Raw genomic sequence first — 20,488 nt, forward strand, 5'->3', positions numbered from 1 at the left:
TAACCTCTTAAGAGGTGCTACTTGTTGCTGGAACAGAAGACGTCTCCTCCGGCTGAGCCTCACTGGCTGTAGTTTCCAGCAGTGAAGTTTCTTGCCGAGTCACCGGTGGAGCTTCAGTGAGGATAGGATGGATGAAACCTTTAGCTTCTGTTACCTTGCCGAGCCACCGGTGGAGCTTCAGTGAGGATAGGATGGATGAAACCTTTAGCTTCTGTTACCTTTAGCTTCCTTCATCTTCTGAGTCTCTTTGTAAATGACAGGAACAAACGTGGAAGAGGCTCTATTGGTCCTAGGATGGATGAAACTGCCCTTATCTTCCCACCGAGAAGGTTGATCAATTGCAAAGTTCTGATACAAGGGAAAGGAAGGTAGTCTTGCTGCAACTTGGACTCTAGCTAATCTATATTATCTTGCATGTTAGAAACCTCTTATAAGGGTTTATAAAACCATTTATAAGAACTTACAAATCATTTATAAGGTTTTATAAATATATTTATAAAAGTTTATGAATCTGTATATAAGGGTCTATAAAAATATTATAAGAGTTTAATATTCTTCATACCACAATATATAAGAGTTAATAAATCTTTTTCAAGAGTTTATAAATCTTTTATAAGAGTTTATAAATCTTTACAAAACTTTAGAAGTAAATATTCATAAAGCTATTATAATTGTCTATAATTCTATTATAAATGTTTGTAAATTATTTATAAGAAATAAAAGATTATAATGGTTTATAAAACAATTAATAAGACTTTATAATAGTTTATAAAATCAGTCTATAAGGCTTTCTAAATAAATTATTAAAGTATAATTCATTATTAAGAATTTATAAAATCAGTCTATATGGCTTTATAAGGATTATAAATAATTTATAAATGTTCCTATAAATGATTTATAAACCTTTATAAAATCACTTATAAGAATATACCAAATATTTATAAGGTTTTATAAAATCATTTATAAATATTTAGAAAGGTAATTCATTTATAAAGTCTTAAAAATCATTTATATGAAAATATATAAACTTTTTATAAGGGTCTATAAATCATTTATAAGATTTATTTAAAATTATATAATTAGAAATTTTATTTTCTTGGAACAAAAGACTGTCATGGAAGATCAGATCCAATTAAAGAAATGCAGTAATGAATCGTTGAAATTGTACTTGTTGATTGATGTTTTGGTTTTGTTTTTTGCCTTAGCTCCAGTGGATGGAGGAGCCAACTCTGGTTGTCACTCGATTCGAGTATGCAAGTATGTTCCATACCGTGACAGATTGGTACAGCGCTTATGTTTCCTCTAGAGTCACTGGTTCGCCTAATCGTCCACACGTTGTTTTCATCCATGGACACTGCACGGTACACTCCTCTTCTTTTTAGTTACTTTTTGTTAGATGAATCTAGTAGGAGTTTTCATGTCCATGTTGTGAAACATTTTATTGCAGACACAGCTGGAAGAAACATGGACGGGTTTGTTTTCAGGGATCAGATACGCAAAGAACTTCACCAAACCGGTTTGTTTCCGCCACACCATTCTTTCACCGTTGGGATACGAGATCGCGCTTTTCAATGGCTTGTTCGGAGAGATTGACTGCAACGAAGAATCACCTCACAGTTTGTGGCTAGACCCTGACAACACAAAAACCGCGAGGCTCTCAAAGGTGGTTTCATTGCTCAAATGCCTACGCTAGTAGCAGATTTTCCGGTTATGGATGCTTCTATGAGCTTATCGATGGATGCTATAATAAATAGGTTAGGCATCCAAATCGGCCGTAGTCATTAGATGAAAGCTATTTACATGGAGATGCATTACTATTTATAAGCATTTATATATAATTTAATGGTTTCTTTTGAATTTAAATAATTTTATAAGGTTTTATAAGTTATTTATAATATTATATTAACTGTTTATAAGACTATATAAACTATTTATAAACCTTTAAAGTGATATATAAACATCTTATATAAACTATTTATAATGATTTATAAACCATTACAAATGATTTTTATTATCTTATAAACAATTCATAAACCCTTATAGTAATGCGTAAACCCTTATAAATGATTTTAAATGGTTTATGAATTTTTATAAATAATATAAACCCTTATAAATGATATATATACCTCTTAGAAAGGATATATAAATCATTATAAATAACTTAGAAACCATTACAAATGATCTATAAATCCTTAGATTATTTATAAACCTTTATAAATTATATATAATTCCTTATAAATAATATATAAACCATTATAACTAATATATAAACATTTTCTAAACCATTATAACTAATATATAAACATTTTATAAAGGTTTATAAAACTATTTAAAATGGTTTATAAAACTATTTACAAGAACTTTTAAGCTATTTATAAGAGTTTATACATTTATTTAAAAGTGTTTATAAATTAATCTACAAGGTTATATATCTATTTATAAGAATTTATAAATCTATGTATACAAGTTGTGGAATCTTTCTATTCTGTACAAGTTGCATTGCTGCGATGATGATTTGTCCTGTGCCAAGTTCTCGCTCTTCTTCTTATGCTTCTTTTTCCTGTGGAAGAAATCCTCTGTGTCCAAAACATACGAAATCTACAAGAGATGTTATGAATACATAAGAGCTAGATGAAGCAACCAGCCCTTATATATATATATGTGTATATTGGTTCTTCTAGTTCAAGATTATCAAAACATGAAACCTCATACCAGTTTGGTTTAAGAATAGATTCGCTGTTTACCTTGTAGGAAGAGCAAGACATCTTGCACCCAAGGCCATTAATTACTTCTACACCTTCCATTGCCTTGCAGACTGCTGCAAGATCATCCAGACCAGAGTATATATAAACCATTATAAATAACTTAGAAACCATTACAAATAATCTATAAATCTGCAGAATTATTCATAACTTGTAACTGACAAAAATTCTCTCTTTCCCGAGAAAATTTTAATTTTCTTTCTCCTCTGAGAAGAACTGAAGAGCGAGAAATGAGTAAGCTGATGGACTATTATCTTCTCTATACAGTGCTTCTTCTTCTTCTTGGATCAGTTTCTCTGTCTAACGCAAGGCCACAGGCTAGTCGATGTAAGTTTCCCAAGAATTTTCCCGGAAAATCTTTGCTTATGCTTGAAAGATTCTTGTAGATAGCGATGATCGATAGTTTGCATCTTACGTTTGAAGATCCTATTTTCATGCGATTCGTGACGAACGTGACCGATTTAGAGTCGGAGGATTACTACGACTACATAATCGTCGGCGGAGGAACGGCGGGATGTCCACTCGCCGCCACGCTCTCCCAATCCTTCCGCGTCCTTCTCCTCGAGCGCGGCAGCGTTCCGTACACCAGACCTAACGTGATGACACACGACGGTTTCTTGACGACTCTCACAGACGTCAACAGCTTCGACTCTCCGAAGCAGTGCGATCAACGCTGGGTTCTACAGCAGAGCTGATAGACAGTTCTTTAAGAACTCAGGTCTCGATTGGGATCTGACGAGTGTGAATCCTATCCGATATCTCCGGCGAGAGACACCTCTGTGTCTGTTGTGGAGGAGAAGAAGAGTAATTTAAGTTTAATTATTCAAAGGGTACAATGGTATTTTGACCATTAAAAATCTGGTGGTATATTTGGTTAGTGTATAAGTGAAAAGTGGTATTAGTGGCAATTCCCCTTAAATCTAAAATATAATTAATATAATTTTATAAGTATATAAATCTATTTGGATACCCAAAATACTTCGGTTCGGATCGAATTAGATTTTAGTTCTTCAAATACCATAATTTTGAATAATTCGGATATTTATTCACTTCTGGTTCGGATTTGGTACTACTTATTCGGATTGGGATCAGTTCGATTTTTCGAATTCGAGTTTTTTGCCCAATCCTATATAGTGATATAAAAAACAAATAGCATCATATTTATAAGAAATACATCCGCTCGGGTGCACAGATCAAAATCTAGTTGGATTTAAATCTTTTGAGGTTGTAATTTTGTATTCCGAGGCACTTTATACCAAAACCTAGACCGAATATACACCGAATAAAAACGCTATAAAGTTTGATCTTCTCAAATCTCAAACCGGGTCACCATCATCGGGTTCCCGCTCTGTTTCCACACCAATTCTTCTTCACAATCTACAGAGTCGATCCCTTGAAAAGACCGACCCCGCGAGCACTCGTTGTAGCTGCGAGTCTAATCGGAAGAGCTCCTGATAAATGGAGAACGCCACACTCATCACAATTTCAGACCTAGTCAACGAAGGCCGTCCCATCACCGGCGCATCCTCCCTATTCTATTCATCGTCTCCTCACCCTCAATCAAGCCGTAAATTTCTCGCACCGTTGAACTACCCGGCGGTCATCGTCGGGACGCTAGCTCTCCCTTCCGAAACCCTAAAATGTCCGAATCGCTACTGCTTTCGGTTCACAGACGGCGTCTCGACGATCTGCTGCGATATCATCGGTTTCGAAATTCGCGCGATTGGGAGTACCATACGTGTTCTCTCTTGGAATTTCATTCCTACGAATCATCACGGTGGGGGGTTTTTGGAGATTATCAAGTGGAGATTCGTGGAGGAGATGCTTTCTCGGTGTTCGTTTCCATTGGTTCCTCCTCCTCCTCGGAGCTCAGTAGAGAATGGTGGTGGTAAGTCACGGTATAGCGTCCGTGGTGTGTTGGAGTCTGTTAGCCCTGTGTCTCTTGTTCCTTTGGGTTCTGATGATTCCGTAAACGTTCCTGTGAAGGGGTTTTTAGTTAAGGTAATGGCTTGTGAGTGTAAAGAATGTAGACGGAAGGATGTGTTGGATTCGGTTGACTCTAGTCACTGTTTTGACAAGGCAGTCTTCGTTTACTTCTGTGGTTCAGTTGCTGCGAGTTGGCACCCTGCTATTGTGAAGCTAGTTGGAAGAAACATTGCTCTATCGGCGATGAAGAAGAAGTTGGTATATATAAGCAAATGTGATTCTCTGTTGGTGTTTGTGACCACTGAGAACTCTCTTCTTCATTCACCTTGGATTTCTAAGAAAGATGAATCTTTTAAAAGTGTTGTTGATGGGCGAGGTAACTGCGGTTCCTACCTTGGATTTGTCAACGGCTTGTACATGAAAGGGAAGCTTGTTGAGCTGGATGAAGATGTCTGGCTTTTATTGACGGATCAGATACATAACAGATCACACAGTATCCGGACTGGTTCCCTTGTAAGATAGTTCCTTCTTTCTCTCAGTTTAGTGTGTGTTTGACTGTAAGCATCTTAGAAGTTGGTTTATCTGTGCTGTTTGAGATCTTTGATTGTTTGACTTGCTTAGTGCAGATTTTTGTCAGAAATGTTCATTTTGTGAATACCAGATTTTCTTGGGGAAAAGTGCTTATACTTGGGGCATGTTGTAAGACCAGCATCACAGTTGAGAAATTTTCACCTTTTGAAACAAGGTATGGTTTTGTTATAAATCACTGAATCATGGATGCTTTCTCATGTCTGGAAATTTATTCAGCTGGTCCTTCAGTTGTCTTGTAGATTCTTGTTTGCAGACATCTCTTACTCGATTCGTTGAGTCTTTGTCCTTTCCTGCAAGATTTTGGTACTTTTTTTCTCTCTGGTGGTTAGAGCAATATTTAAGCGATTTCATTCTAGTTTATGACTCATGACTGATATAGCTGCAAAACGATACTTCACAGGACACTACTTGTTAGTTCATGCTTCCAGAACTTTGGCCGAATGCCATCAGACAAGGAAAGCTTGAGATCATGCCAGGTAACTAACTGAAGATAAGCTTGGTTCTGTGTTTTTATTGTGGCCTTTCTCCCTATTATCTATGGCCTTTCTCATTTTTATGAGGTGTTATCAGGAGGATGAACTGACAAAGATGTATGCAGAGTCACGAATACCACCATCCATGTTTCAACCTAGGGTAAATTGGTATATTGAAAATTTGACAATATATATAGCTTTTTATGCTCTTCTTAGGGTAATAATCATATGCTCATCAGTTTGATTATATCCAAAACTTTGAAATTTTCAGTGCGGGATTTTTACTGAATTCTGCATGCATGAATCTTGCGGATGCAATAGTGAAGCTCGTGATTGCAACCTAAAACTGGTAAGACTACTCATTTGTAGACCATGGTTAGACTGGAACAGGTTTAGTTGCATGATTATTTTCAGATCTTATAATTTTAGTTCCACCCTTTTTCGACAAACAGGTCATGCCTATCTCAAGTTTTGTCCACCATTACAAGGTCTTGCTGGATGAATTGCTTTCTCGGATTAAGAAAGATGACACCCAGTTTATTGCTAGTAATTGCTTAATTCAGAAAAGATACTGTCATACAAATGTGAAGATTCTAAAAAGTGAAGATATTGGTGTTATCTTGCTTGGAAGATTGAAGGTATACTACTCGACACTCGTAATATGCATATATTGTGCCATCCGTTAACTCGTTTGAAAGGTTGTTTTTAATCTATTGAGATGTCGATTTCAACTTGTCACCTTGATATGGTGAATATCTTTACTTAGTATCTACATAACAAGGTTTCTGTTTTCCTCTATTTGTACACTTGTTTAGCTTTGACATTACTCCTTTATATAGGTTTCAGCTTCTGGAATACTACAGTTGCAAGACAGAACTAGCAGCACTAATGTTCTGATGCCAGACTTTCTAAGTGATAGAAATTCGTGCAGGATATATGAGGTTAGTTATATACTCCAAACTGCATTTGAAAATACCGAACTCGTTATATTCAATTTCTTATCTTTTTCTAATTATAGGTTTCTGATTACAATCTCATTATGGAAATACCTGAATCAATGCGCCACATCCCGTTTCTTCAAAAGCCACTTCACTGTAAAATTTTGCTTGATCCCACTTCAATGGATAGCGACAACGCCTTGACAGTGCCATTTTCTCTATCGTTTGGTGCTGCAAGCTGTAGAACTGCTCTCGTAGATCAGTCTATTGACTGGAGGCATGATCTCAATGAGTTCAAAGGGGGCAGGTTTCACGTATTTAGGGTGACCCATAAATTTCCAATTCTCAAAAAGGTATGCTCTTATATCTCAAAAAGCAATCTCCATATTGTTTATTTGTTTGGTTCGACAAAGAGAAACTGTTGGTTATGCTACTAATTTTAAATAAAGACCTTAACCTTTATAATTATTGAACTTGCACCAGGGTCTTCCAGGAATGCCTGACTGCACCAGTGTTTTCATCGAAGCTGTAATCATTCCATGGGAACTCGTTTGCACTGTGACCGAAGAAGACGCAGCTGCTCCCCAATTTGATGAAAGCAAGGCCTCCCAAGAAGAACATCCACGTAAGAGATGTAAAACTAATAATTCATTAGGGAATGAAAGAGTATTGTCTGTACCGCATGAAATTTCTTGCGACATGACCGTTCGATGTGCAAGCAGTCACTGGTCGGCCGTAGCAGCAACTCTGTCTAATTTAAAGGAAAAGAAAAGTGGTAACATGCGAAGTGTGAAGCGTGTGCTGTTAGAATTCATACCTAAATGCAAAAACTATAATGTAAGTATTGCTTTGTTTTTAACAATAACATTGATCCTCGTAAAACATGCATGCTGCACAAATAACTGATTATTTAAATTAAATGATGATTTCGCATTGTTACGGCAGGGGTTGCAGATTGGCGGTTTCTATTTGATGAAGCATGACATTGACGATTCTTTTTGTTTTGGACGGTCCAGCATATCTAACAATGATAAAATCAATATCAGACCCGAATCACGTTTATGGAGTCTGGAATTTTCTTTTGATGAAGTTTCAACCCAGGATGGATCTATGGATGTATATCCTCTGGTGTCTTCTCAACCATCTCCTGCGGTGGAAAAACGAGATGTTTCTTGTCCACAACGTTTTTCAGATGTTTCGCTTCTTCTCCCTTATGATGCAAAAGCTCTCTTCTCAGTATATCTTAAGGACTTGGACGAACTGAACAAGCCAGTCGCAGTTGAAAAGGATGGAGATAATACTCAGGGAGAGGTTATCATGCATGCAGAGCCGTCTCAACCACCTCTTTCCAACAGCTTGTTTCCTGAGGGAAACCTAGCGACTTTCACGGGTGATGTAGTAGCAGTTGAGGCTGTTGACTCGAGTGTCATCAGCAGCTATTGCATTCATGTTCGAGTCGATTATCAAATTGTGAGTGCATATCATACTCTTTTCTCTGTGCTGTCGGCATTCTTGAAGCTCTCCTTGATGATGTGTTTCAGGTGAAGATTTTTGGTCCACTTAGAAGGCACTCATACCTCACTGGATTTGGCCCTGGGGTGAATGCAACATTCTACCGAATTCTTGGAACTAGGTATTATACATAAGTAACAGCCTTTGATAAATTGGCTTTTCAATAAGCAACGAACTCATTTTTAGTCTCTTGCATTATTGTTTCTGTAGAGAGGAAAGCAGGTTTCTCTTGTCATCAGCATCTTTTGTCAAAATAAACTCACGAAAGGCATTGAATGGTCCAGCTTTAGACAAACCGACTCATCAAACTGCTATTGGTCTACCTAAAATTAGACCTCAAGAATCCTCAGGACACAAGGATAATCTGCAAATTAACTTTGTCTTCAAGGTAATCTTGTGGTGGATTAGCAAAGTTGCTTTCTAGTTTCATTCATGTGTATTGTCTGAAAGGCCTCCTTGCTTGTATTCTTCTTTATATATTATTTGATGCAACAGGTTCTTTCAGTTCATCTTCTGGTTCTCCAAGTGGAATCTGATGATCCTTCAGAAAACAAATGTGGGGAAAATATAGATATACCGCTTGCAGGATTTGTGGTAGGTAAGTCAAACTTGCTATTGCCAGAAAGAGAACATTGAGCGTAATTTACTGGAACATTCGCGTTTTGTTTTCATTTACATTCTTAAATCATCATCTTATTAAATTATCCTACTTATATGACTGATCATTGAAACAACTGATATTTCTTAGAATTTCTCTTATTCAGTCTTTAACATGTAGAACATAACTTACGTTCAGTATGTGTATAACATTTTTCTACGAGCTTCTTAATAAGCCCTATGTATGTGTGTAATACTGAAGGGCCGAAACACAAAGTTGTGTACGAGACTATACATTTATGCTTGCATCATCTTCTGTCACTGAAAGGATACTTTAGGTTCATTTTACGGTCCTGAATAATACCCATCGTTTCTCCGTTTTCACGAGTTTCACTCTTCCTTATTTAGATGACGGATCATCAACTTATCTTTGCTGGACGAGTGGGGAAAGAGCATTTACATTTCTTAGGCTGCACGAAGAATTGCCTGAAGACGCCATTGATGTGGACCAGTGGATCAGAAGCGACAGCAGCCGGAGCACAACAGCTTACCATCTTGAGAAAATAGTTTGGGTTCACAAGAGAATAGTGATTAAGGTCAATGGATCACAAAATGATGCCCTTTTTCAAAACCTCACCATTGATGTTGCTTCACAACAACTTCTCGCCGAGTCTGAGGATAATTTCCTCAAGTGGTTGATACTAAATGCCACTAGCGGCCCCATGTGGGTACGTTCGAGCTCCTTGATTTCATGGTCGAAGTTTCTCTCAGGTCGGAGATTGTTTATTTCCTCTCCTATCTTCATTATTCTGGTTAACGCAGGATGTTACGGCGAGCTCAATGGACATGACAATGATTCAGCATGTGGAGAGAGAACAGTGTGTGGAGATGGAAGCTTCAGGGCTTACACGTCGGAACGTTTGGGGCAATGAAATATGTCAAGTGGATACGTTGGTCCGAGCTTGGAGCTTACTCCAAGGTTTGCTAATTACGTGATCGTCATTTTTTCAGGACAATCAATCTGCCCGAAATTAAATTCTTTTAGTTTAGTTTTTATGGTTTAATTCATTTTATTTTTTCATTTATATACTAATGTAAATGAAAAGTAAAAACAATGAAGATGGTTGCAAGAAGATTTAGGTGATTGTTTTCTAAAAAAATTTAGACCTCAGTTTTTGGTGTGCCAAAAATTTTTTCTTAGTTTTTACTTTTAAATTTTTTGATTTGAGAAAATTACTTAGATTAAATAAAATTCTCTATGATAGCTTTTTTTAAGTTTTTGTCACAAAAATAATCCTTAATGAAAAATGATTAAAAATCAGTTTTATTAATGGATTTTAATAAGCATTGGATCATATGGATCATGTTGTCTTTGTGATCAGTCACGTACATTGTTTGCTAAATCGACAGACTTATTGTTTGATAATGCAATGAGAGAAGAAAGTATACGCAGTGAGCGGTATACATCAGGGTGATTCACTATTTCCTTTCCTATTCATTTTATGTGCGGATGCACTAATTCATGTGATGAACAAAGCTGAGGTGCAAGGGATATTACCGGAATGAGGCTGACATGCAATTTCCGCCAATACATCATCTTTTGTTTGTGGACAATAGTTTGTTCTTATGTCGAGCTACATTACAAGAGTGTTCAATGTTTATCCATTACCTAAAGCTCTATGGTAAGGCATCGAGAAAGAAATCATTTTTCAGAAGTTCTCCATATCCTTCACTGCATATGTGGATCCGGTGATGAGAAGACTGATTGCAGAGCTACTCGACATTGAGAATAAGGGTGGTGCAAGTTCTTATTTGGGACTACCATAGTGTTTTAGTAGTTCTAAACATTAGATCTTAAAATTCATAGGAGAAAAACTAAGCAGACAACTTAATGGATGGTATGTCAAAACACTTTCTCTTGGAAGAAAGGAGGCACTCCTTAAGTCTATGGCTATGGGTCTTTCTGTGTATCCCATGTTCTGCTCCAGATTAACAAAGCATCATTATCAAAAAGATCATGAAGGCAATGTCTGATTTTTGGTGGAATGAATGCGGTGAGAAACATAAAATACATTGGATATCATATAAAAAAAATGTATGCACTGCTAATTGGGTTTCAGAGATATAGAAGATTTCAACCAAGATCTGTTGGTCAAACAAGCTTGGAAATCACTCAATGAACCTGATAATCTGCTATCGTGTGTCTATAAAAGGTGGTATTATGCCAACAAAGAGTTTTTAGAGTGTGGGATAGGCCATCGTCCCTCCTATGCATGGAGGAGTATAATATTCAGCCGTGAATTGTTGCTGATGGTTTAATCAAGTATATCGATGATGGATGCTCTACTATGATATGGCTAAACAAATGGAACCAGTATTTTGTCCCATGTTGTCCAATAAATCGTCAAATACTAATGTATTTCAACTAGAAGGTATCTTCTCGTTTTGATGATGCAGGTAACTGGAATCTTCAGGTCCTGGCAGAGTTATTTCCAGTAAATGAGGTAAACCATATCATAGAAATATCTCCGAGAGGAACAAATGATCGCTTTATCTGGGATATAAAATGGTGGCAAAATAAAAAGCAGAAATGGAAGCACCTCCCAGTCTCTTGGAACGGGAACGTACTAAGCTAAAGAAACAAGTTTGGAAAATTCAGACATTACTGAAGATTTGAATGTTCCTATGAAGAGCAGTGCAGGTGCTTTGGCAGTGACCGATTGTTTGAACTCCAGAGGTATATTAGTTGAGTCAAGATGAAAATTGGGTGATGAGGACACATAGACAATCAACCATGTTTTGTTTCAATGTTCAACAATTCAACAAATTTTTCAGTAGTATGCATTTCACTTCCAACAATGGTAATGCAACACTCTCTTGAACTTAACTTATCCCATATGTTTCGCATGTTGGAAGAGCGTCACCACCTCAATGGTATGAATTCGAGAATTAACTTGGGTACTATGGACGATTTGAAAAGTATGAACTCCAGTCTCTATGAAAATAAATAAGAATCGATGGAGAGACTGCTTGTACTTGTGAAAAGTGAGGTGGATCAGTGGTTTCTGCTGAATACGACTCAAGAACCCAATTCATGCACAAATTCTGGTTTGTGTAGGCATGGACGATGGTATATGGACAAGTAAATCACCATGACACAGACGCCTTTCCTCGATTACCCAATCGAATGGTGGCAGAACTTTGAGGACCAATTTGGGTGATGCATATTTTATATGATATACATATAGATGTGATAATTGCTTCAGGTTACCATGGGATAATAGAAGCTACTGCTAAGTCAGAACAATGGCCTCAGAGCATTTTTGGAACAAATTACTTTGCTTAAAGGTAACTTTGGAAGCATATCTTTCGACGTAGAAAAACTTACTGGAAACTCAATTGCAATAGATTTTGCCAAAAGAATGATGTGTGATGGGCGCTTCAATTCTTACTTGCCACTAGGAGGTCCTTCGTGGTTGCATGATCAGATTCAAAGAGAAACAGCCAGAGATGACGTTTTGATTCTTATTTAGAATGTTCTCATTTTTCTCCTAGCTATCTAAGGTTCTCGTTTTCTAGTTTAGGCTTATGTCCTCCCCAAGACTTGAATAAATTCAGATGCTAAAAAAAAAGAAGATTAACTCTAGTTTTTAAGTTAATTACTAGTTTAACTCCTTATAGTCAACGTGTGTTAGTATATATCTATAAAAGAGCCAAATAATCTCAATAGTTCTTCTTTATTACCACCCTGCCATTTTCAGTTGAACTAAATTAATTAACAAAGACAGGAAAAAAGCTCTTTACCTTTCATCGTTGATGAAACCAAACAACAAATAGTTCAGAAAAGAAGTTAGTGTTCTTAGAAGGAGATTTCACGTTCGAATTTTCCCGACCATTTAAGCGTATTCCCGAGTAACTTTGAAATCAAAGGTGAAACGAGATTTAATTTCTTCGGCGAGTGTCCGCAAAACTTTATCCGATAATCTTCTTCCTCGAGTAGCTTTCTTATTATATCCGCTTTTGAACTCTTTGATAAGCTTTTTACCCTAGTAGCCTTCTTGTTACTTCATTGTTTTCTTATAGTTATAGTTACTTGTTTTGATGGTTCCTATGTTTAGGAATTGTTTCTTCTTTTTTATGGCTCCTCTATTTTGTGATTGTTTGATTCTCTTTTACGCCTCTAACTTTATGTGTTCATTGATTATTTGTTTTCTCTGTTTAGTTGATGTTCCTAATTTAAAGATTAGTTCCTTCTCTGGTTTGATTGCATTTTTCCTTATTCACTTATTTCTCAACATTCTTGTTATTTTTGCTGAGATTTAATTGATCGTTTAATTATTTCATGTTGTGATGAGAAGGTTCTTTAATTTGATTGATAGTTTGATTGTTCATGTTCCAAATATGATCGATCGTTTGATTATTCGTGTTCTTAATTTTTTTTATTGTTGGATTGTTTCATTGATAGATATGGTGTCTTCTACCAGTAAGAGTAATAGAAACTATCCTTGTCTACTTTACAAGAAAGGCAAAGCTTCTAGCCAGCAGATGAGTATGGCTGTAACTGGAATGCTTTTTTTATGAATGGAATCATGTGGAATTAGTCATTCATAGACATTCCAAAAAAAATTCACCAGTTAAGTGGAAAAAACAAAAATTTTGATTCCATAAATTCCTGTGGGATGAATGAGGAAAAAAAGGAATCACGTTAAAAATCATTCATGATAAAAAAAGAGGAGGAATGAAAGGGATGGATGGAATGAAATAATTTGAATATAATTAAAAAATAAATACATATATCATTCCTTTAATTCCAAAAATTATCACTATTCCATTCCATTTTATTCCATTGATTCCAATTCCATTTATTCCATACATTCCTAGATTAAGTTTCCAGTTACAGCCTATGAGTTATTATAGATATTTGTCAAATTTTCAGATAGTTAACGTAGGACTAGCATTTTATATATGGGTGAGGTAAAGATGTCTGCAATTGGTGTATTTCCTAGGTTTTATGAGCTCAAACTCACATTGTTGTACAGAAATTGTCTATCACTTATTAACGCATTAGCTGCTAGTCAAGAAAAATTATGGGATGTGGTCTTTGATTGACTGGCATCCTATTCTTCTCTCTTTGATTGTATTTAGTTTGATCACTGGAATGAATTGCAAACCGTGTAAAGATGAGGACATTTGTGATGTTGATCATACAGAGTTCTGAATAGAAATTGGAGTTTCTACAGCTTATGGTCATAACTTGATTGATCTGCGGTTAGTATTGGAAATATGCACATATTGGAGTCTCGAGAAGAGGACATGGTTGGATTGTTATGTGTTCTTCATCTTGCCGTCTATGGAATGGCTCTCTCATGTTGAATTCATTTGGAGTGTGCGAAGAAGATATTTGATTTGGAAGTTTTCCAGAGATATTTGTGGGGTCGTGTATCGTTTTGGAGTTTGACATAGGGGTTTGACACACTCTGTTAAGTGTGCCATTCACAGCACCAAATAATTTTATACAATGGAAAAGTTCATTTTTATCTTACATATATGGGCATATGAGTCAGCTACGGGCTTATGACAGCTTTGTAAGAACAAAATTGATGGTCGAAAAATACTTTTCTTCTGCGGAGAAGCTCCCGAAGCGATTCAAGTTTGAAAACGTTATTAGACAAGATAAAGAGCATTATGAAGATAAGATATAACTTCTTAACATTTGTGTTGTCCTTGTTAGTTGTTTTTATTGAGACAATTTGTAATGAATTACATTTCTTTTATAGGTGTGTGTTAGGCATTTTCTTAAACAAACAAGTGGAGAGTTAACATGAAAGTGGAGTGATGAAATTGATGATAACGGTGTAAGAGAGGATTAGTTCATGACATCCGTCATGATTGTGTAAATAGAGGATTTTGGGATGTTATTGATGAACCTCCCAGCTACAACAAGGATGAAGCGTCCTAAATCTTACCCCGAAGCAGATGCTGAGAGTTCTAAAAAGAACAAACTAATGATAAAAGCTGTTGGGGTTGAGAAAGACATTATAGTACAAATGTGAGTTATACTTCTTCTTATATGTTTTAATTAAAATTAAAATGTTTTATTATAATATAATATGTTTGATTAATTAAAGAAAAATTCATGTGAGCCAGCTTTACAACATGAGGAAGACGTTGACAAGAAAAATTGATAACATGTACATTGATTGAAGCGAATGTTAGTGCTCTTCTTGCTCCTATGAATGAGAAGTTGGAAACAATGGAAAAGGACTTTCAAAGAATGAAAGAAAAAATGTAGCTGATGAGAGAAAAAATTATGCAAATTCTAACGTTAATGAAAATTCCGATGTAAATAGCAACGATATGATATGTTTTAACTTTTTCTATAAAGATTATGACTTGTGTTTTGAACTTTTATATGTAATGCGATGATATATTTATCTTGTCTAGTCAATTGACTTTAATACATTTCTTTGAAGTCTTGGATGACGGAGATGAAATCCACATTGCATGATTGTTTATCTACTCAACGGTGTTGTTAAGAAAATGAAGAAGTAAAAAAAAATGTAGAGATATGAGATTTGACAATGTTTTTTTTATCTAGTGCAGCATGACACTTACATAGAAGTTGGAGATCGTTTAGATGTCTTCGCATCCATGGCTAGAAAGTTGAATAACCATACATCTCTCACACCTTCCCCACTTAGCACAAGCGCCAACACAAGCGCCAAACAAAACTAGTTTTAATCTTGGCTGTTTACTTTCATATGAAATTCTACCGTTAAGCGCATCATCAATCTCAACATATGATCTGTTTGTTGTTGTTGACGAAGATAAAATGCGAAACCTATTACATTTTCTACGGGGAAAAATATGTCTTCATATTTATCTTAAGTTTAATTTTGTCTTATGATTATATTTGTTTACATCTATATAATGTTCTTTTATGAAGAAATCAAACATAACTTGCACTAATAGTTCATAATTCTATAAAGTGATTTATAACTCCAAAAAGTGACATACACTTAAATATGGCTGGTTCACTAACATGGTAACCCTTCTTTGCCTTGATTCTCTCTTCATATTATTTGTTAAAGTTTTAGGGTTGATTCTCTTATTGGTAAACATATGGTTGGCTTGTATTCAAATGTTGTTATTTTTATTTTTTGGCCACTTAAGGTTTTGTTAGTCTTGTTAAGGTTGTTAAACTTTATAACTTGGGTTTTAGGAAAAAAGTCTGACCTTTGTTTTTCATACAATTTTACTATAATTTTTAGTCAATGTTTTATTATAGGGAACATGTGATTCAGACTGAAGTTGTCTTGAGTTTTAATGATAGATTTGTCATTTTTCTAACAAATTATTCTTCTTCTTATATTTCAGTGTATGTTATCTGCAATTCATATTTTCTATAAGGGATCACTTAGTGATCCTTCGCCATACAATTATCGGTGCATTGCATTATTAAATTAGTGAGTCGTCACCAAAATACTCAATGATTTCAAAGAGTTCAACCCTAAAACCAGGAAAGTGACATATACATGTAAGGGTATCTTCGGTGATGCATATCCGGCTGACCAAGTTACAAACAAGAATTGACTTCATGATGTTGATCATCTATACGCATGTCATTACATAAATGATAACCATTTAGTTTCATTGGACACTAACTTTAGAATGAGACAATTAGTGTTTGCATTATGACGGTATTAGATGATAAATGCATTCAGAACTACTGCCGACCATTTCCAAAGATGATTATGTCGATTATGAATGTTATGCTACCTACTACTGTTTGGAAGAAGAACGATAAAAAAATTATTGTACGTAGATTGAAAAATGTTCCATTTTTTTTTCTGGAGATTGTGGAGTCTATATTATAAAGTACATTGAGCGTTTCAAAAGGTTAACTGACGAGTTTCATTCATGACCTTTGATGGAAGCTAGCTGATGATATTTACGATGCTGTTGGAGATCCTCAAATCATTCATTTATTCTCTAATTCACCAAAGTCGTATTGTAATGTTTAGTTTTATTAGTGAAACGTTTAGTCTTACTTGTTTTAGTTCCTGCATTTATTTATTTAGTAATTTCAACATGAAGTTTTATCAATGTATCAAAATTTGTTTTATCTTCAGTTTGCTGTCTATTTTTACGTATATATATTAGAATAAGAATGTAAATAATACCATTTAGAAATAAAACAAGATGAGGAAAGAAAGTATCTATCACCTCACATATCCAAGGCAAATTAATATATGATGCAAACATGTAGAAAGAGTACATGGACAATGCAAACAGAGGAAGTAAGAGAAAACTAATTTTGATTTTTCTTCCATATCACAACAACGATTGATACCCAAACTTGGAAAAAATAAAACAAATCTTAAGAAAAATCATTTTTCTACTTAGTCCGGGAAAAACTTAACAACAACAACAAATCACCTCAATTTAAACAATGGTGTTCATAACTAGAAGGACATACTCAACTTCACACTCATCAAACTTAGTTTCAGGGCCGGCTGAAGAGTAAGGGTCAGTAGTGCGACCGCCTTAGGACCCACTACTGGTGGGATCCATATTGTTTTTATGTGGTTGTATAAATTTTTTATTGGAAACTAAAAATGTTACTTTTTTGTGAAACGGAATTAATGAATTTTTTTTTTGCAAATCTAAATTTATAGAAACAAAATCTCATATATGATAATTTGAATAAATTTTCACCAAATTGTAATTAACTAATAAAATAATATAATTAGCATTAAATAGTACTTAGTCGTAATGTGAGTTTTTTAGGTATAATTATATTGATCAAATTTCTTATTTCTCTTCTAAAAACTGTTCATATTTCCAGTTACGATTTTATTTTAAAATATTTCAAAATCTTGATTCTTCAAGGCTTCTTGAATCTGTAAGTGATCCTTATTATTTTGTTTACTATTTTGTTCTTTTTTGTTTTTGCTCTACACTTGATCTTTTAGAAAAATCATTGATTTTTTTGTTTGATTCTAAAGTAAGATGATTTTACACGTATGGACTATCAATTAGTATAAGAGAAGACGTGCTTAAAGAAATACGGACGGATCACTGATTTTGGTTTGGTATTGAGAAACTTTTTCTTCTTCTAAACCCGAGAGGAGGATTGTTTTTGTTTTATTGTGATATTATTTGTGGAAGCAAATCATCTCATTTTCAACAAAATCTATAAAAGAATCAAGACTGTTTTAATTTTACGGTTATGTTTACTGGTTATGTTTACCTTTTCAAACAAAAATTGTTTTATATTACTTAGTAGCTACAATATCAACATTACTGTTTCACATGTGAAGGATCACTTTTTTTTGGTCGAAGTTAAGGGTCATTTTTTTTAGTTTTGCCTCGGGGCCCGTGAAACGTTTGAGCCGGCCCTGCTTAGTTTCTACTCAAAAAATCAGAAGTCATAGAAAATGACTAACTATTAGCTAAAACTTGGCCTTGCAATTCCTACAGTTACGTTCAAATTGATGACACCTTGAACATACATGTTGTTTTCTAGGTCAGTTTTTCAATGACCTTATCGAAATAAGATTTTATCCTTGAATTTTTTGGTCTTCCTGGTTGTTTGTGTACCAACGGAGGCAAACAAGTCTTTGTTGTGATATTTTTTAGAACCAGTGAAACAACATCTCTTGAAATTATAGAAGTGGAATAAGCGTTCCACATATATGATATGTGATAGTAAGGATGACAAAATGATATAATGTATTTCTTACGGGCTTCTACTGCCGCAATTTCATAAACACATGGTAACTATTTCTTATCAGAGTGACGACAAGTATATTGTCTTCTTGTTAAATTAACTATATGCAGAGAAGAATCAGCCATAACTTGTGAATGATGCAAATTGATTGCTTGCATTGTAAGCATCTTTATATGTGGTATACATTTCTGAGAAAAGAAAATATACAATAATGTTACTCATGACTACAAATAACAAGTAACTAGAATAGGCAGACCATTTTAGCTCAAACATTTTCTTAATTTCACGAGTCAAGGTTGTCTTTATTGTTCCTATAGTTGACTTCCTATCCGCAAACTATCTTGTCATCATTAACCGTAATGCATTCAAAAATTTTACAATATGAAAACTTCTCAAACTTGAAATGACTTTGTTGATGGACTCATTAATATTTGTAGTCAATAAGTTGTATCCATCTCCATGAAAATGCACACAAGCCCACTTTTGTATATCATCCAAAAAAATTTGTAATCATGGATTCATGGTTTGGATCTCTTCAAATCTTGTATTAAAATCATTCAATGTAACAGCACTTGCAGTTTTTTTAACCAATCTAAATTCATCACCGCATATGAAACATACTAATATTATTTTTAGTGATGGTACGCACAAATTCTACGAATATACTAAGGATACACTTTTCCAATAGCATTTTTATAGCTTTATGCATATCATATATAAGTGAAAGTTCTTCGTCATTGGGAATTATATTTTCTTAGTTGTTGAAAGAAACATTCCCAAAACACATCATTTTCGGTATTAATAACTGCAAAAGCAATAGGAAACATCTGTAAATTTCCATCTTGAGTTGTTGCCATTACTAGTGTTCCTATATATTTTTCCTGAAGGTATATACCATCTACGACAATTACGTTTCTCATGTAGGGAAATCAAGGTATATTATCATTGAATGCAAAGAACAAATACTTGTATCTGTTAACCTCATCAACTTCCAAACATGTGAAAGTTTCAGGATTTGCTCTTCTTATATGATATAAATATGTGGGCAACTCTGAGTATCCACTCTCTGCAGAGCCTCCAACAATATTTCTTGCGCACAAAAGGTTCCGTTGGAACTTCCAATAATCCATGAAGTTTCAACTTTTTTACAATAATATATTAGACACATTATATTGTGTTATAATTAAACTATATTAATTATTAAACTTGCCGTTTCAGATGACACAACTTGACACCAAATCTCATATTTAATGCTTGCCCAACATATATTAGGAGAACTTTTGAATCAACATGTCCAACATATTCTATATATTTTATTGCTAAAATTTATGGACTTGCTTATAAGACATGGCCAGAACGTTCTATAATAAAACATGAATGTTCTGAAATGTGTGTATAAATGATAAGCTGGGTAGAATTTCCAACTGGTGTAGGTCTTACTCTCTGTGTACAACCTTCTACCATGCACTTAATAGTCAATATATTTGTCGCTGATTTATCCACAGTTGGTAATATGCTTTTCAAAATCCATTGATAGAATATTTTTCTTTGGAGTGATGTTGATGTCTAAGGAACGCTCTGTAGGAGTGTAACAAAATCCACAACATTGTGTACATATTTCACTATCTGATCATTGACTTTGAGGTGCTTTAGTGCAAATATCATTATTATCACCAGCATCATAAAACGATTCATCATAATAGATATTGAAAACTGGTTCACCATAGATCTCGTTGTAGAGATCTTCTTTTCTTTCAGACACTGTGAAATGATCCAACTAAAATGCGAGTGAGTCGGTCGTATCTTTCATCATTCTATTACAATTCTGAGTATTTCTTGTCATTTGATATGTGAGTATGTCCCTCTTTTATGAGTGTGCGTTTGCAGTGCCGGCACAGCTTTTTGTCATGTTGTACAATGGTTGGCAAAACAAGAATATGGTTTTATTTACGACAC

The 20,488-nt window shown here is 34.7% G+C and overlaps 1 protein-coding gene across 7 annotated transcripts; it reads left to right on the forward strand.

Moving 5' to 3' along the window:
* The first annotated feature begins 104 nt into the window (after window positions 1-104).
* LOC103838843 (CST complex subunit CTC1) lies at window positions 105-10,225 on the forward strand. Of its 7 annotated transcripts, none has more exons than XM_033280029.1 (16): window positions 105-3,089; window positions 3,186-5,201; window positions 5,315-5,433; window positions 5,508-5,582; window positions 5,680-5,755; window positions 5,850-5,912; window positions 6,024-6,101; window positions 6,205-6,390; window positions 6,592-6,693; window positions 6,771-7,043; window positions 7,174-7,527; window positions 7,636-8,160; window positions 8,232-8,323; window positions 8,413-8,590; window positions 8,698-8,800; window positions 9,208-9,950. In XM_033280029.1, exons 2-16 carry the CDS (start codon window positions 4,221-4,223, stop codon window positions 9,729-9,731), a joined length of 3,729 nt encoding a protein of 1,242 aa, XP_033135920.1. In that variant the 5' UTR covers window positions 105-3,089; window positions 3,186-4,220; the 3' UTR covers window positions 9,732-9,950. The 7 variants fall into 7 exon arrangements, 5 of the variants coding, with proteins under 5 accessions (XP_033135920.1, XP_033135921.1, XP_033135922.1 ...); XR_004451392.1 differs by lacking the exon at window positions 105-3,089 and having other exon boundaries at window positions 4,221-5,201; window positions 8,698-8,796; window positions 9,208-9,527; window positions 9,622-10,225; XM_009115298.2 differs by lacking the exon at window positions 105-3,089 and having other exon boundaries at window positions 4,221-5,201; window positions 9,208-9,527; window positions 9,622-10,051.
* The last annotated feature ends 10,263 nt before the right edge of the window (window positions 10,226-20,488 follow it).

This window comes from Brassica rapa, chromosome A09, assembly GCF_000309985.2.
Source record: "Brassica rapa cultivar Chiifu-401-42 chromosome A09, CAAS_Brap_v3.01, whole genome shotgun sequence".
Taxonomy (NCBI): domain Eukaryota; kingdom Viridiplantae; phylum Streptophyta; class Magnoliopsida; order Brassicales; family Brassicaceae; genus Brassica; species Brassica rapa.

Coding starts and splice junctions, on each gene's coding strand:
- LOC103838843 (XM_033280029.1), top strand. CDS start 4,221: ATGGAGAACGCCACACTCATCACAATTTCAGACCTAGTCAACGAAGGC. Junction 7,044..7,173: donor AATTTCCAATTCTCAAAAAG/GTATGCTCTTAT, acceptor AACTTGCACCAG/GGTCTTCCAGGAATGCCTGA. Junction 8,591..8,697: donor AAATTAACTTTGTCTTCAAG/GTAATCTTGTGG, acceptor TTGATGCAACAG/GTTCTTTCAGTTCATCTTCT.